Below are 18270 nucleotides of genomic sequence, written 5' to 3'. Positions count from 1 at the left end.
GAGAGTGTTCCCAAAAATATATATTTAGATATTATATATAACTGAAATCGATATTTGGCAGAGGCCCAAATACCGATTTCACATGTGTTAGGCCCCATGATGAGAGTCTGCGTCATGTGCCTAAATATTTGAGAACTCAACGCCACTAGGGATCGAACCCGTGACCTGAGCGGACTTACAGTGAACCCCGCCCAACCAACAGGTCACGGCTTGCGGCACTATATATATATATATATATATATATATATATATTTATTTATTTTTTTATTTAAAAAAGAATCTATATATATATATATATACATACATATACCTCTCTTATTGTACAAATAATGTAATAACTATCTTTAAAATTTTTTCCATTATTTTATTTTTTGCATGTTATAAACTTCTTACAATTATTAATTAAATAAGAAATTAATATCCACAAATTTAATAGTTACTACTTCTATCATGTCATAAAGGTTGTATATAACAAATCCAACAACTAAATTGGAAAAAAATTAGTTTATATGATTGATACTTGCAGTTTTTTGGAGGGGGAAAATAATTATTCCACTTCAATTTCATATAAAACGATTAAAAGATAAATAGAGGGGGATCGCTCCTTACATTAGAAATATTATATAATTATTCCACTTCAATTTCATATAAAACGAGATAAATAGAGGGGGATGGCTGCTTAGAATAGAAATATTATAAATCAGCCATAACTCCTATGATAAAAAAAAAGAAAATAACTTCATGTTTTATGCGATCATGTTGCATAGAAATTTCTGTAATATTTATGACAGTTTTATTATCACAGTATAACTTCATTGGCATATATATCAAAATCCACAACTCTTCAAGAATTTTCTTCAGCAGCAACATCTCACATACTCCATTAGCTATAGCTCGGTATTCTGGTTTGGCAGTACTCTTTGCCACAATATTTTATTTCTTACTTTGTCAGGTAATTAGATTTTCGCATGCATCAATACAACATTCGGAGGTTGATCTCCTATCAACAAATGAGCCTGCCCAATATACATCGATGTATGTCTCTATATTATATTGTGTGATCTTCTAAATGAATAAACACTTGCCGAATGTAATTTTTGGGTATACGAGAATCTTGTTAATTACTTCAAGGTGCTTCTCATATGAAGAATGCATAAACTGACTTACCAAACTTACAGCAAAAGCGATATATGTGTAATAAGTATATCAACTTTCCCACAAACTTTAGATATCGAGTTATGTTCACTAGGCCACTTTTTTCTTCATCTCTCAAGTTTTGATTGGGATCAATTAAAGTGTTTACATGCCTACAAACACTCATCCTAGTTTCCTTTAGGAGGTCAAAAACACACTTCCTTTAGGAAACAACAATTCCTTTTTTCAATCTAGCAACCTCCATACAAAAAAACTATCACAAAGATCTTAAGTACATTGTCTCAAAAACTGATTAGAAGGAATCCTTCAACTAGTTCATTTCATCTATATCATCTCTGATGAGAATATTATCGTCCACATATACGATCAGTATGGCTACCTTGTCATCCTTTGAATGTCAGAACATTATATGATCTCCTTGCCCACGAGTAAACCCCTGACTTTTAACAAACAACATAAACTTCTCAAACCACGCTCCCAGAGACTACTTCAACCCGTACAAGATTTTTTTTAGTTTGCACACTTTTGTATCAAACCTCTAATTAAATCTCGAAGGTGCATCCATATAAACTTTTTCCCCCAAGTTCTCATTGAAGAAGGAATTTATTATATTAACTGTTGTAGGGGGCCAAGAATAGCTGCAATTGATAAAGTACCATTACAGAGTTTAGTTTTACAATTGGAGCGAATGTTTCTAAACAATCAGTCTATCCCTATGTCATTCTAAAGAGTCATCAAAATTATACTTGATTATAAACACCCATTAGCATCCAACAGCTGTCTTTCTTCTAGGTAGATCAATCACTTCTCCATGCTATTTTTTCAAGAGCTTTCATTCCTTAAAAACAGCATCATTCTACTTAGGAAATTTAGAGCATCCTACATAATTCCAAGAATCTCTAAATCTCTATATGCGATGATTGTGAGGTAAATGCACAAAAAATAGGTGAGAGATTTTAATATGACAAATAGTACAATGAATGTTGGGTGTAATACATTATCCCAATGGGAATGCAAGACTCATTAGACTCAAGATTCAAACTAGGATCCGATTCAAAACTAGAAGACTCCGAATTTGATGAAGTGGAGTGAACATGAGGTAAGGATTAGTGAGGACATTACTTGGTTTGTGGATAATGAGTAGTGCAAAGGATTCATAAACCCTTTCTTTTGGGTTATTCTTAGTCACGAGTATGCTAGATCAAACATTACCACAGTTGTCATTTTTTTCATGTTTCTTCGTTGTTATCAACATTATGAAATAGCATTGTAGGAACTTCGATATCTAAAAAACTCGGTGCGCTCTCTCTTGATATAATATCAATTAGATTTTCTGGTTGAACAACTAAAGTTGGGGACATACGATTTTGGCACTCTTTGTTTGAAGAAAATCCTAAAACTAAGTAGAAACATATTTATTTTGTTTTTCCCCTCAAAGATGAGGTGAAAAAATGGTTGTAAATCAAAATATAAACACCCATGATAACACAGTTTTTTTAGAATTAGGATCAAAATATATATACTATTTTTGGTTAGGAGCATAACCAACAAACACATTTTTTAGCACAAGATTAAAGTTCTCATTGATTATGAAAGTGAACGAAAAAAATTCACCCAAACATCTTTAGAGGCAAGGAAGATGAGAGCCAATTTTTTGGGAAAAAATTTTTAAAAATATCAAAAGGTATTTCAATGTATAAAACCTTATTGAGTATTCTGTTTATGTGAAAAGTAGCAGTGAAAATGACATCACCACAAATATATTTAGGTGTCAGAATGGTAAATAACAATGTCCGAGCTATTTCCAATAAGTATTTTTTTTTCTTTCAGTTAATCCAATTTATTGAGAAATATCGACACAAGAGTTTTGATGAATAATTCCTTTTTCATGAAAGAATTGACCCAAAAATGTTTTTGAAACACTCTCGGTTATTATCATTCCATAATATTTAAATGTCATTTGAAATTGTGTTTGAACCATTGTGTAAAAAGTTTTCTACATTATTTCTACTTCAGATATTTTTTTTATTAGATAAATCCACTTTACCTAGTGAGATTACCAGAAAAATTCACAAATCATTTTTTTCCAGAATTTGCAAGTTTTTTACAAGGACACCAAATAGGACAAACTATGAAAAGGAGCTCATTTATTAGGAGAACATTGGGAAGAAGCTGCCCAAAAAAAAGTTTTAAAATGGGGAACAAACACCCCAAATGGGGGCATTTCTATAAAAGTCCTTTTTGAACAAAGGGCCTTCTTGGGGGTGATTTCATTTAAATATTAAAAAATAAGTATATATATAATATATATTTTTTATTATAAATAATTTAAATAATAATATTTATTAACTATTATTATAAATTAAAATGTTAATTATTTTTACATTAATTAAAAAATTAAATATGTTATCTATTTTTCACAATAATTAATATTTAAATAATAATTATATATGAAATTCGTAAAATTATTTCACATTAAAATATTCTTGTAACATCATATATACAAAAAAAATACTACTTTCAATATAGGGGTGGAATGACTTCTGAGCCCGATGCATATCGAGACGTTGTCACAGTGGTCGGTGTGACAATTGATATTCTTGAAATTATTAATGAAACGCAAGCACTTGAAATATCTTTATACCCCCTGCTCATCTAGAAGTTCATATAGCTACTTCTTCCGCTAATAAACTGGAAATGTATCGAGTGGCACCTCGTCACCTGAAACTTACAAGCTACAAATGACGCAACTGAAGACAATGTTGAAGAAAAATTTTAAGAAAGTCAGTTGTGACATCGACCACTGCGACCGCTGTCTAGATATACACCGAGCTCTGACGTTATTTCACCTCTATGTAGAAGATAGCATTTTTTTGTAAATATAATGTTACGAGAGTATTTTAAAATGAAATAAATTTTACAAATTTCATATATAATTAGTTATTAATTAAATATTAATTAATTTAAAAAATAATTAACATATTTAATATTTTAATTAATGTAAAAAATAATTAACAAATTAATTTATAATAATAATTAATATATGTTAATATTTAAATATATAAATATATATATATATATAAATAAAAATTAGTATTTAAACGAAACCGCTCCTTAGGGAGGTGTTTCTTAAAAAATGACTTGTAGAAACACCCCAACTGGGGGCGTTTGTGCTCCATCTTAATTTTTTTTTTTTTTTTTTTGAGGAGCTCCTTCCTTCTCATATTCTCCTAATAAATGAGTTCCTTTTCATAATTTGATCCATCAGATATCATTATAAATCAAACTAAATTTTGTAGTTGGTTTGTATATTTGTGGAGAAATGATACGAGATGATGCTCAACAAACAGACACACTTCACATTTAAACAACATATTTTTCTGAAATAATTTATGAAATAAGCATTTAGGTAAAAAATTGGGATGACATAATCTATAATATCATAACATAATTTCATTATCTTTAGAACTAAAAATAGAATTTAAACCAGCAAGTTGACATTATCTATTGGAGTCAAGTTTATCGTAAGCACTTTCAATCATCCTCCATTTGGTTGATTTATGATACTCACAACAAGAAGAAAAGAAGTTAGGTAGACATTAATGATCAACAATATTTTTTACTTATGGACAACAAGTTATATAGATTAGAAACATAGTGAACATCGCAAAGAGTTAACAATGAGGAAAGTTCTATGGTTCCTATCCCAGCAATTATCTAGATGGAACCAACTTTTTATTACTACACAACATCTATAAGAAAATAATTTAAAACTATCCATATGATTTGTTTCACCAGAATCAATCATCCACGAATGAGAAAAATTAGGAATAACAATTAATAAAGCAGTGACTGAAGAGTTATCCATCTATACTAAGGAGGGGGACGAAGTCCAGAAAAATTTTAAAGATTGAAATAATTTGTGAAAGTGCTCTAATTGCTTCTTAGCAAAAGGAACTACATTCGAATCACAGGCTTCTCATGAATTTCTTCAGCAATGGCTTGATAAGCTTGACCTCCATGCTTGGATTTTGATTTCCAATTTGTAGGTTTACCATGAAGCTTTCAACATGTCTCTTTCATGTGCCATAATTTTTTGCAATGCTCACACCATGATTTTTTTTGCCCTATTTGTCAGTATCAGCCTCTTCTAACACAAGAACCGAGCTCACTTGTTCAATATTAATAGACGATTAGGTATTGCACAACATAATTTTTCTCTCTTCAAGTCTAAATTTGAAAAAAACTTCTCAAATTAAGGGTAGAGGTTTCCTACCGAGGATGTGACCACGAACTTCTTCTAAACTCCCATTAAGACCGGCTAAGAATATGTAGACCCAATCACTTTCCTCTTCTCTAGTGACGAGCATAATCATTTGAATTCTCCAATATGTCATCATGGCATTGATCAAGCCTCTAAAATAATGTTACCAACATATTGTAATACGTCGCAACAGCATGATCCTTTTGTTTTAGATGTCCAAATTGAGCTTTCAACACAAAACTTTAATTCTTTGAGTCTGAATAGAGAGCTTGAACGACCTCCCAAATGTCTTGAGCAGTGGGAAGGAATAGATGTAACTTTCCTATGTTAGGTTTCATGGAGTTGATGAGCCAAGCCTTGACCAAAAAAATTTTATACTGCCATTTTTTCATATTTGAATCACCAACAATAGGTTTTGAAATCTCTCCGGTTAAATACCCAATTTTGCCTCTCTCGTTGATCACCAATTTTATGAATTGAGCCCACTCAAGGTAGATATCACTATGGGATGCGGCGATAAATTTTGAGGATAACACTCAATAGATGAGTGTAGGGAGAGGTTATGTAGGTTCGGAATTACCGGAACCGATCAATGTGGTAGAACTTTTTTGAACTCACATCATCATTTTCGATTTATGCGACATCCTCAGAATCTGAACAACACCACAATCTCAATCTTGTGAGCGAAGCAAAACTCCTTTACGTTGCAATCTCAATCTTTGTTTTCGATCAAGAATGGCATGAAACTCCTGTACGCCGCAATTTGTTCACTTCGATGCGCGACCAGGACATAACTCCTTTACGCCACAATGCGGATGGCTTTTTTCGATCAATAACAGCGCGGAACTCCTATACATTGTTCAAAGAAGAAAATGAGATAATGAAAACGCATGAGCAATCGTCGGTCTAGAACCCTCAGCAACTACGGATGTTGTGGAGCGTGAGGAAAGACCAAAGTTTTGTCAATCTAAAACTCCAGCTAGTCGATGGTTCTAGGTAGAAGCGGAGCGAAAGAGGAGAAAGACCGGAGTTTTGGTAGTCTTTGTACGTCGTGATCCAGTAGTCACCTTCCCAGCAATACATTGTGAATATCCTAATGCGAAGGAGTCACATGGAAATGTGGTTAAGGATAAGTCGTCTGCACTGATACCATATAGTTTTTTGCAGGAGAAAAATAATTATTTCACTTCAATTTCATATTAAGAGATCACATGATAAATAAAAGGGGATAGCTCCTTACATTAAGAAAATTATAAATCCCCATGATAAAAAGGAAACGAGAATTAGAGTACACCAATAATACAAGCTCTAATAAAAGAAAATAATAAAAGATAATAAAATTAAAACTTCCTAAATAATTTCAACAATGTCATTATAAGTTATTGAAGCATATAAAGTTAGTTCTTTATTTTTTTTTATAGATATATGTGCAAATATGAGCTTTTTTAAAATAATAATTCCAATTCTTATTGGTAATTGCTTAATGCAATAAACATGTCATTATTTTGATTATAAAATAACTTGTTAGGAAGATTTACATGCATACCACTCAATTCCTATGTATTTACGTAATCTCACACCTAAACTTAAATTATTACATACATTTACCTATACATGAAAATGGATATTTTACTTCTAAAAGCTAAAAAAATGATATTTTTTATGTGATATGAAATATTTGGGTGGTATAAATGTAAAAAGTTTGAGTCTTTGATATCTAAATACATAGGAATTGTGTGGTACGTATGTAAATGCCCCAATTTTTTAAGACACTCCGATAAGATAATTAATTTTATATATTAATTTAAATAATAATTATGAATTTCAATATAATTAAAATCCAATTTTGGCTAAAATAAAATAAAAACAAAAATATTTTTTATTATAATATTTATTAAAATTATTAATTTATTTAAATATTTAAAATTAATATAAAGTTGATTATGTTTTCTAAATTTTGTTTGCTAAATCAATATTTTGGAACAAGTTAGAAAAACTTTGAGGATGCTTCCTAAATTTGAGGAAACAAAATGCAACGATTTCTTAATCAACAAAAAAAATAAGTAAATCAGTTCAGCCAAACATGTTTTCAGCACTTTTCATACCACTGAAGAAAAAAAAAAAAAAAGCCCTACGCTTTTAAAGTTCTGGTGAGAGAACTTAGCAAGCAATCTGATCGCTTAAAACATGCATTAGCTAAGAAACCAAAAGATAGACTGGAAGACATGAAGAATTGCGGCAAAGAGCTTTGGAACCACTTTCCATGGATGGTGGCAAAAGCTAACAGAAAAAAACAGAAACATGGTGGATCTTCAAAGAATGAAGTTTACATTGAGAAAAATAACTGCATACCTCAAGCATGTCTTTGAAATTACCAAAGGAAGCTGAACATCATATGCACCTACTATTGAAAGGCATCTAAACTGGCTGCAGTGTTTAAAATTACAAAAAGCGCCTCTACACAATCACAGAAAAAATCGTGTCGAGGCATATGCAGTCACCAGCAGCCACCTGCTCCTCCTGCTGCCAAGAAAGTCGGAAAAATTGGTGGGAAGGAGCAGTAAGCAGTTCTCTTAGTACGTACACATTTTGTATTTTCTTATGTATGTTGTACAAAGAAATTGCAACTGAAACTGCAGGTACTGCATGCTTTGTAGCAAAGAATGGTAGGTTGGCCTGTAGTCCTGTATTTACAGTACTATACCCTTGTAATTATCATGTTATGATCTTATTGTCTTTTTTCATATATTTAAAAATTAAGATACTAGTATATGTTTTTCTACCCACTTTCTTTTACAACGTAATTTTCAAATTGTGAGGTTTACACCTCAGATAGCCTTAAGGCTACACCTTCTCGCGCGATTTGAAAAATGCCTCAATCCAATTGCACGATTTTATACATTTACTTGCCAAATTATTTAAGAAGAAAATAGTATGATTATTGAAATTAAGTCTAATTCGGGCTTATAAGACCTATTTATAAAAATAACATGACCTAAATTATTACTTCGTAACCCCTACCTAAATTGCATAATGAAGTGCAGCCCACTTGACCTAATGTTTGGGTGTTTTGTTTCCAACCATACCATCTTGAGTTCAACGCCTAACACAAAAGGAGTGCAAGCTGAGCAAAATTTGGCAAAAAAAATTAAAAAAGAGGATGTAGAACTTGGAAGAAGGAATTTTACATAAAACAAAAAACACTAAATGTCTCCACATCTCTTTGAAACTAGCAGAGGGAAGCATCACGTGCATCGGCTCTTGGAAGAGTTTCTTGCTAGACTAGTTCGCCAAAAGAAGAGAAAAAGTTGATTTTCACAACTAAATCTAAATGGTACTGTAAAGGCTATTTGTAGGAAGAGTATGACCCAAACTAGTAGCAAATAGCCCTTACACTGATTGGATAATGATAAATGAATTCTAAAAAGGAAAAGTCACAAATACCCAAAAAAATAAAGTAAGCAAACAATATCATAGGTTCTATATGTTTCATCTAACCATAGATGTGGTGTGATATGGATGATTAATAACTATATCTCCATCGCCAACAATAAGAGTTTTGTGATTAATTGAATAGATGTGGTGTGATATGGATTATTAATAACTATATGAGCTCCATCACCAACAATAAGAGTTTTGTGATTAATTGATACTTCAATTTTTCTTCCCATATCCAATTATTTCCATGGCCGCACATTATAAACTTCAGTTAACTAAGTAAATGATGCATCGGTTTGCAACATTTGCATCATCCAAACACTTCAGGCTAAAAAACTGTCACCTAACTAAGCAAACAAAGAAATTTTATATCGTAACTCTTATATGATGGGGTACATTATTAAGCTAAAAGCAACAAACTAGCAATGTCAGGTTGTTCGAGGAATTGGGCATCGTTCACAAATTCATTAATAATCGGTTTGAAACATGGTAAATTGATTGTTCAATTTCTATTCAACAATAAAAAATATAAAGATAAAAATAAACGAAAAAGTGCACACAAAATGATAGCTATATTGACACTTCGCAAATCTTAAGATGGTATTCCATAAATTCAAGTACATATATTGTTATTTGTGAATAAATTTTTGTATCAATTTAAATTTCACAATTTATTTTTAAATCAACCTAAGAGCCAAGCTATTCAAGCATATTTTGTAACCAAGTAAACTTTAACTTGGCTCAAAAACAACCCAACAAATAAAATAGGCAGCTAATTCAGTTTCAATTTATAACAAAGTTTGTCTGATCAATATACCAGAGAAAATAAATCAAAAGCATTAGTTTGATGTCCAATATATCGAATTGACTGAAGCCAATTCATATATGCTTTACCTAACAGGTACCTAAAATATATGGAACTTGCAACACCATACTAATTCCCTAAATCTTTAGACCTACAGCTAATGTTTGTAAACCTTTCGAACCTACATGTAAATTAAAAGTTAACCTTTCCAATAAAAAAACCGTATATTATATCAGCTTTGCTTTCCAGGAATAAAAATAGATTTCCTAAAGTCCTCATAGAATTCACAAAAATGAAGTACGATAAGCTAGGATAGAAATAACACTGGGAGCAAAGCAAAATTTTGATGGTTCCTAATGAAAACAAAGGATGTTTTTTTACCAACCTCATTATTTTCAGAAGCTGGAGAGAAGGGAGTCCATTTGACCGCCACAACTGAATATCTCTGCTGATACCTTTTATATTGGGCAAGATAATCTTCTGCTCCTTCGTGTAAGTCAAATAATCACCAGTATTTGTGGGGAAAGAGCAATCTGTGTCTAGCTGTATTAATTCACTCAGGCTGAAAATGCAGCGCTCTAGTGCTATATAAACAAAGTCCCGGTCTTGCTCTACTCCATACCACCGAACAATATTTGGATGCCGATCAGAAGCAATAAGATTCTGAATTTCTTTAAAAGCTATGTCATGATGAGCACGCAAAAGTCGCTTGACAGCAACTACACGACCATCATGGATCCCTTCAAAGACAACCGTGCCATTGCTTCCTCGACCAATTTCAGTATTTGACAGAAAAAGCTTGCCAACCCATCTCCCATCACCAGTACCGTTGCATCTTAAAAGGCTCATCAGGTTTTTATCACAGTTTTGGAAGGTAGAAGGCTCATTGGTTTCAGTGTTATGCTTTCCAGACGCAACTATGTTGTCATGATTGGTTGTAACTGCACTACTTTTCATGTTGACAGCTTTCCGAGTTTTTCTCTTCTTAGGACTGAGTGAAGGTTTTGCTTTATTACTCAATTTCCTATCAGATTTGATCGTTCTTCTTGCTTTCCAAAAATATATGACAGGTACGAGAACTATGGGCACGACTATAAAAAACAGAACACCACAGAATGTTTTAAGGAGCGTGACCTTAAGGTTCCACTGATTGTCATGAGCTCTATCCGATTTCAAATCATCAGCAAAAATTAGAGAATCATCTGATATACCTAAAACCTTTTCAAATGGGCCATTTGTCAAACGATTCAACCGAGGTTGTAAGCTTACAACTTCATAAGACACTTTACTTTCAAAAGGTTTAAACATAACACAGTTTCCATACGAACATTCATTTGCATCTTTAGATGAGTCACCCGAAGCAAGAAAATGAAGGTTTTCAGACCTTTGTAGATTCTGGTCACCACCTGTAGTTTCATGTAGAATATTAGGCACGCCAATTGATTTTTTATAGATGTTTTGTGCATCCGCAGAAAAATTGTTCTGGAAATCGAATGCTGTAGGCAGCATTGGAACTCCAGAACCTGCCGTTAATGCATTATTCACCTTGCGCAGGAAATACACTGGAATATCCTTCTGAAATGGGGATACCAATTTAAGGTCATCAACTGCCTTTGTGGATTCCACATTTTTAATATATGTGGCGCTTATACGAGATTCCATCATATTCCACTGGGGTTTTCCAAGAACAGAAGAGTTCAAATAATAATCTGTTCTAACCATGATAATGTAATTTCTAGCCTTTTTGCCCATCTCCAGCTGAGACGAAACTAGTTTCTTTCCAAACTTTGGAGAAGAAATGGCAGGACGATTAGTGGGAGTTTGGTCTTTGTGCAGTTGCTCTCCAGTATCAGCATCGAGAAGGTATATAGTAGCCATTTTTGAACCAATAGTTATCTCAGGACCACGTATCTCTGGTGTATTGTGCACATACTCCTCAATTGTCAAGTCAAGTTCCTATATCATAGAAAAGGACACAAAAGACTGCAATTAACTGAGGCCATGATTAAAATAAATGCTTTTAAACTGTATAAAAAACATACCCTGAACCCACTACCCATGCAATACTCATAAAGTTTCCAATCTTCACCAGAGCATAAAAAACACCCTCTTTCATCAATTTCTGAAATAGCCTGCTCTGAATATGAGAGTGCAGAACCCGTCTGAAATGACCACTGTATCCCAGATTTGCAGTTCACTGATAAAATGGTTCCATCCAGTGATGCAAGAAGAAATCTACCAGGCTCGCTGTTTAAAAAAATATATAGTGCCATGTTATGGACAGTAAAATACTACCATAAAGAAAAAAATACTAAATAAATATGTACTTCCTGATACAATTTTATGCCGCTGCTGGCATGCCTGCACCCCAGCAGCCTGCACCCACTTAGAAGGATAAGAGAGCCGACGGGAGCGGAAGAGGCGAGCCAGTCCAAGTTGGACAGATCTGAACCAACCGGACCCAGCAGCACCGATAATTATAAGGTCGAGCCAGCCGACCAAGCATAGAGGGGCGGGATACCTAAGAGAGGCTGAGCACGATTTCAGTGCCCGGGTGGGGTCCACATAGCCGCTAATCATGTACAATTAGAGCTATTAACGATTTGATTTCAAGGCGAGCTGGGATCGGCTTGCATAGATTTAGTGCAGCTTGAAATCGGCTTGTGCTCATTATATTACATTTCAAGCCGACCCGGCTCGAAATGGAATTGATCTCGATCCAGCTCGAAATCGAAACGTTTTGGCTCAAAATGAATTATTTGGATCAGCTTCAGCTCGAAATCGGCTCAATATGGCTCAAAATTAAAACTTACTGGCTCAAATTGAGTTATCTGGATCTGTTCCAGCTCGAAATCGGCTCAAAATTAGCTCGTAACTCCTTATATTTAGATTTACTCAGCATTACATATATAATTTTGTAAATATGAGCCCATCTCAAGTCGGTTAGAGCCGACCCAAGTATGGCTCAAAAAAAAATCGATCCAAATTTTTGGATCATAGCTTGGCCCGTTTATTTCGATTTAATCTTGATCGAAGCCAAATTTCAAATCGATTTTCGAGCGATTAACGACCTTCGAGCTAAATTCAAACCTCTACGTATAGGAGGGGAATCAAGGGGGGTTTTGGGCATAAAGTTTGAAAGGGGGCCTTGGAGAGTATTTATGAGAGCTAATTGTCAAGGGTTTGTTTTTATGTTTTGTTTGGGCTGTAGTTTTTCTTTTATCCTAGTGTTCCTAGCAGCGTCTAGGGTTTATGGATAGGTTGTCTACTCTCGAATAATAAATCAATGTTGTTTCTTGTTTGCTTTCGTTTGTATTATTAAAATCAGCCCTCATTTGAGTTCCCACAACTCTATCGCAATTTATTCATTGTTTTTTCGTTGTTTTTGGTTCTGAATAATAAGAAAGTAGTATCGGAACGAGATATTGGAGGAGTGGCAGCAAAGAAAGTGGTTTTGTTCGAAGAAAAAGTAGGGCAATCAGATCGGGAAAAGGAGGAAAAGTTCGCCACCATAAAGGATAGGTTTTCTTCCATAGAGAACCAAATGGAAGATCGATTCAGCAGCATGGAAGAAATGATAAAGAGTCTCACGGAGATACAATCGAATGCACCAACGACAGCTTAAATTACAAACCCTAACCAAGGGTTAATCAGAGAATCCCTGACCAAATTGAAAGGAAATGGGATCGAACGAGAGGGCAATGAAGTTAAAAACATCTATCACCAAGAGCTCCCTCCTAGGACTCCGAGAGGTGGTGGAAACTTATGAGGGGAATAGGCCAAAAATTGAAGGGGTACCGCAAGGGACACAGAGAAGCACAACGAAGGAAGGAGAGAAGCGGGGGAAAGGTATGGCTATGGCTGAAGGAGCCCTAGACAAATGGGGAAGTGTTTAAGAGAGAGAAAGTTGGGGTGGCGATGCGAGGGTAGGGAAACTGGAGATGTCGATCTTCGAAAGAAAAAATGTGTATGGGTGAGTGTATCAGGTGGAGCGATACTTTACAGTAAACGGGTTACCTGAGAAAGAGAAGCTCATAACGGCAGGACAATGTTTGGAGAGAAATGCCCTGACATGGTTTAAAGATTGCCTATTAAAACGTTTCCAAGCCATCTGGATGGAGGCGAGGTACTCGATACATTCGTGGGAGGGCTTTAAGGATTGCCCATTACAATGTTTCCAAGCCATCTGGGAAGAAGACCTACATGAATAATTATATTGCTCTGGTTCAAGAGGGAACGAATACATAATACCAGGAGAAGTTCAAGCTCTTATTGGAGCAGTTGAGGGGTAATTCTGCAGCAGGACTAAAGGGGAACTTCTTGAAGGGCTTGAAGCCTGACATCCGAGTAGCCCTTCAAACTTTGAAACCGCAAGGATTGAGGGAGATATGATGGAGCTTCCCGGATGATGGAAGATTAGAAACAGATGAAAAAGACCAGCAAAGGCAGCACCGCAGGAAATTCTACAAGTGTCGACGATCATGACACTGAGGACCCAAATGATGTCATTTCGAAATGACACACTAAGGGAGAAAAATGTGAAGACCATTTTGGGGGAAATTTAAAGTGCCTTGTCAATGCAAAAGTGTAAGATAAAAGAGCGAAACAATTATGTTTTTGATGTGCCGAGAAATGTCTCAGGGCACCATTGCAAGGAGCACACGGTACAAGTCCTTGTAGTTCATGAGAAAGGGGAAACAAATAGTGAGGAGTCGGAGTAAGACATGGTGAAGGAAGAGGAGCATTTGCACTTAGATCTTACAGAGGTGTCCCTCAATTTAGTGGTGGGACTTACTCCGAATCACACTATTAAGGTGAGGAGATGGATTGGGGACAGCCGATTGTAGTGTTGGTGCATAGTGGAGCCACACATAATTTCATCTCAAATGAAGTTGTGGATCAGCTAAGGTTGGAGCTAGTAGATTTAAGGAGTTGTGATGTCATGATGGGGACAGTGAAGGTAGAGAAAAGTCGGGGAGTTTGCAAGGGAGTAAATCTAACACTATCAGGCCTACAATTGATAGAGGACTTACTTTCCCTGGACTTCAACAGCACTGATGTGATTATGGGGATGAAGTGGTTGCAACGGGAAAACGAAAGTGGATTGGAAATCCTTTAAGATGGAGTTCAAGGTGGAGGGTAGGAAAGTGTGAGAGATGTTATCTTATCCAGAAACATGGTCAAGACAATACGGGGAGCAAGGTTAGGCTATTTGGTGAAATTGCAGAGCGTAGAGGAGATCTTGGATCCCAACTTAGAGGAGTTCCCCAAGGGATTTTAGCAGCTCCCACAGCAGTTTCCTAATGTAAATCAGCAGCTGAGCAGATTATCACCCACGAAGGAGCGTGAGCATGTCATTAACCTAAATGAAGGTATCCATCCTATCAATGTTGGACCGTACCAATATCCTTAGATTCAAAAGGACAAGAAAGAAAAGTTGATCCAAGGGATCCTCAAAACGGGAATTATTAGGCCCAATGTGAGCTCCTTTTCTAGTCCGGTCATGTTGGTGAATAAAAAAGATGATAGCTTGAGATTTTGTGACTATTGGGCTTTGAACAAAAACACTGTGTTTGATAAGTTTCTTCTCTCTGTGATTGATGAGCTATTGTATGAGCTTTATGGGGCAATCATCTTCTCAAAAATTAATCTCAAGTCAAGACACAACTAGATCAAGATTAATCCAATAGATGTGCACAAGACAGCGTTCAAAACACAAGGACATTACAAGTTTTTCGTAAGGTCTTTACAAGTTTTTAGTAATGCCATTTGGCCTCAAAAACACCGCGCCCACATTTCAATCCCTTATAAATAGGGTATTTCGGCCTTAACTTAGAAAATTCGTACTAGTCTTCTACGATGACATTTTTATATATAGTCATACAGAGACAGTGCATGTGGGGCACCTAAGGACAGCCTTGAAAACCTTGAGAGAGCACCATTTGTGAGGCCAAGAATTTGTGAATAGCAAAGGTTATATATTCGGTTGAGCTCACCAAATAATACACCCTTGTAAAGCTCATCTGCCAGATCACTCAACGAAAAAAAAAAGGTACTTGATAATTATCAATCCCTAGAAATGCTATCAATTCATCCAAAAAAAATCACTTCCAATGCATTCATCCATTAATGAAGATAAATTATTCTTCATCAAGGTCACCCGAGACAAAGTGGATGCCCAATTATTAGACCAAAAGGCCAGGGTTGTTACCTTTGTTCACATGCATCTAGCCTTGATCGATCAATCAAAGCCACATGAAAGGATATAATCATAGTTAACCTAGGTAGTTCTTGCTTTAACAAAATAGCAAGGCTAATTACAGCTATGATCGACTAATATTGCATGCAAGCATCTTTTGTCAATCAGCCCAGTATCCATGCATACAACCTTCTTAACAAAAGTAAAAGCAATTGCATAATCTTTGTTCAACCAACGTGGTAATGTTTGATGGTGGCGCTTGACAGTCAAGCAAGTGAAGGTAACTTCATGGGCCCGTGTGACTCATATGTGGCTTATGCCACATTAGTGATTTGATGATAAAAATGCCTAGTATCATGTCATCTAATGATTTATTAAGGGATTCTATGGATTACATAGCTGTAGTTAAACAATGAATAAGATAAATTATTCCACTAGGTAATTAGAACCTTTGCAACTTGAACACGAGATAGAAATGGTAAATAAAAATGATTCAATAAAGTAACAAGAAGATTCCGGGGAGACATCTTAACCCATTCTAATGATTTGAAGGTTAGCGATTCACATATACAATATCATCCTCTCTATTATGTATTTACATTGGCTTATAGATCATATTGAGACCAAAGTGAAAACTTCTAAGAGGAAAAAGATGTGCTCACCTTTAAATCTCATGAAATGAAATTATTGTGATATATTTCTTTCAATCTCTAGTAGTTACCATTGTATATCTATTAATCATTTTGGATCAACTGAATAAATTTTGTACAGTTAGTGAAAATCTTAGCGACCACCAAAATATTGGGCCGCTTTGGAAGATGTTCACTATAAAGTTACCAAACATAGGCATATGTGGTGACCTTTTCCATGAGTAACGTAAGGGTACATTTCCCTTAAAGAGATTGTAAGGGTATGGATTCTCTTAAGTAAGAGAGTGTGAGGGTATGTTTTCTCTCAAAGGAAGAGATTTTGAGGGTTTCTCCACACACAGGTTTCGAAATAATTGACTCAAAACGAGGGAAACCTACATGCAAATTGTTCTTAGGCGTGAAAATATCACAGGAGTCACCTACTCTTAAACCTTACTCAACCTAACAGAAAAAAAATAAGACCCGCATAAATCAAAAACAAAAAGAACCACTCGGCCAAAAAAAAATATATTGAATTAAACACCGCTGGTTATAGATTCTGCATCAAAAATTAAACCATGTAGACCAACAGTCATAGGCTTGCGAAATATATAAGATAGCAATACTCCCTTAATCTGAGACAAACGATATGGACATTATTCATTACTTGAAAGGGTGAATAGCGGAATCAAATTCTTCTGGAAAACAACAGCACCTTAAACCACAAAATGAAGCAGACAATACAGACAATTGGTGGCCCCCTGATTGCCCACTAATCTAGAAATTTTCTCTCCATTCAAAAGGGACAAATACATGCCATATAGTTGAAAATTTTCCGCTCAACCTTCATAAAACAAAATATAAGAAAATACATACAACAATAGCTCACCGAAAGAGGAATCATCGAAGGCGTTTATTACTTTAAATCCATACAGAACCTTGAATCCAAATTTCCATTACTTACTTCATGGAAGAACAAATAGAAGATACGGTAGCTGACGAAGAGTCAAGCACGAAATCATCAAAACTTCGCAAGGAAGCGAGTTTACTGGAGCCCTTTCTGACCGCAGCTGGAAGTGAATGATCGTGAATGAGCAGGTCCTTTGATGTAGGCGATACTTTGTTTGTCAGATTCGTCGCAGAGATCACGAACACGGGAAGGTAGAGAAGTAAGAATACGGTAACATAAAGCGGCTTCATCGACATAGTTGAAGAAGAGGGCTGCAGGTATTCGTCGATCTGGAGAAAAACCTTAGGAAGAAAAGAGAGATCGACGTATCGTTGAGATGGAGAGAATCCAATTGGATTAGAGAAGTGTAATTTTGGGAAAGTTACATGTTTGTCTGCTCCACCATGCCGCGCGGCGTTCCGCCAGGTTGACAAAAATTTACGGGAATTTTCATAGCACGGAATTCTCATCTATTACATGTCTTACCTAAGATCTCATATGTACATATATGTTGGTGCTTTAAATTTAAGCAAGAGAAGATTTATTTCATCTTTAAAAAAATATTAATAGTAATATTTTTGATGTGATTTTAAAGATTTAAGTGCTATATGCATATATAAGAAATTTTAAGTGTGAGATATGAAATACATGAGAATTGTGTGCTCTGAATGTAAATGCCCTAAAAATTCATTAGAGTTGGGTGCGTGTTTTGAAGTGTTAGTGTATTGGCATAAAGTATAACTTTGTGATAGTAATTATTTGTTATCACACTATAACCATTTTTCTTAATATTGTGCATTATGGTTTTTTTTTTATTATTATTTGAAAGTG

General features: G+C 34.9%; 1 protein-coding gene across 5 annotated transcripts in view; it reads right to left on the bottom strand.

Moving 5' to 3' along the window:
- LOC110037720 (serine/threonine-protein kinase/endoribonuclease IRE1a-like) overlaps positions 1-17903 on the bottom strand; it is a 37930-nt gene extending 20027 nt beyond the window's left edge. For 4 of the 5 annotated variants that reach the window (XR_002295358.1, XR_002295359.1, XR_002295360.1 and 1 more), the window contains exons 1-3: positions 17455-17903; positions 11705-11909; positions 10048-11618 (exon numbers count right to left, since the gene is read on the bottom strand). Coding sequence is in view for 1 of the 5 variants with exons in the window: in XM_020742428.1 (XP_020598087.1) it covers positions 10048-11618; positions 11705-11909; positions 17455-17696 (2018 nt within the window). In the remaining 4 variants the exon portion in view is untranslated. The remainder of the gene's footprint in view (positions 1-10047; positions 11619-11704; positions 11910-17454) is intronic. The other variant, XR_002295361.1, reaches the window with a different exon arrangement.
- Between the last annotated feature and the right edge of the window lie 367 nt (positions 17904-18270).

The sequence above is a fragment of the Phalaenopsis equestris genome, unplaced genomic scaffold (genome assembly GCF_001263595.1).
Source record: "Phalaenopsis equestris unplaced genomic scaffold, ASM126359v1 Scaffold224046, whole genome shotgun sequence".
Lineage (NCBI taxonomy): Eukaryota > Viridiplantae > Streptophyta > Magnoliopsida > Asparagales > Orchidaceae > Phalaenopsis > Phalaenopsis equestris.
Note: the sequence above shows the minus strand (reverse complement) of the source record. Positions and strands in the feature narration are given on the sequence as shown.